The 330-nt window shown below is 41.8% G+C and overlaps 1 protein-coding gene across 1 annotated transcript in view; it reads left to right on the top strand.

The window, feature by feature from the left end:
- Positions 1 to 72, top strand: part of erp27 (endoplasmic reticulum protein 27) — an 8,051-nt gene extending 7,979 nt beyond the window's left edge. Inside the window, exon 7 of the mRNA XM_015397181.1 lies at positions 14 to 72. Within this exon, the coding sequence (XP_015252667.1) occupies positions 14 to 55 (42 nt within the window). The 3' untranslated portion in view covers positions 56 to 72. The remainder of the gene's footprint in view (positions 1 to 13) is intronic.
- The last annotated feature ends 258 nt before the right edge of the window (positions 73 to 330 follow it).

Below are 330 nucleotides of genomic sequence, written 5' to 3'. Positions count from 1 at the left end.
TTTTATTTTTCAGAACGTGAAGCAGGCCGGAGAACAACCCAAAACAGAACTGTAAAACTCATCACAAATGTAACTGATTTATTAAACATCAAAATAAAAAGAAATATATGAAAAACAGAACATCTGACTCCCCTACCTTCATTTTGCCAGCACAGATAATGTGATGAAACAAAAAAGACCTGTTTCCATCCTCGTTTTGCTGGAGCATGTTAGGTTTTGTGTTTACACTAGTGTGAGCCAGTCTGCAGCTTGGTCAGGCGGCCGCAGGCCACGGGCCACAGGTCGCAATGATGTGGCGAACCTTGATATTCTGTCTGCAAATGTTTGCGT

Source organism: Cyprinodon variegatus, unplaced genomic scaffold (assembly GCF_000732505.1).
Source record: "Cyprinodon variegatus isolate N-32 unplaced genomic scaffold, C_variegatus-1.0 Scaffold843, whole genome shotgun sequence".
In the NCBI taxonomy this organism is placed as follows: domain Eukaryota; kingdom Metazoa; phylum Chordata; class Actinopteri; order Cyprinodontiformes; family Cyprinodontidae; genus Cyprinodon; species Cyprinodon variegatus.
Note: the sequence above shows the minus strand (reverse complement) of the source record. Positions and strands in the feature narration are given on the sequence as shown.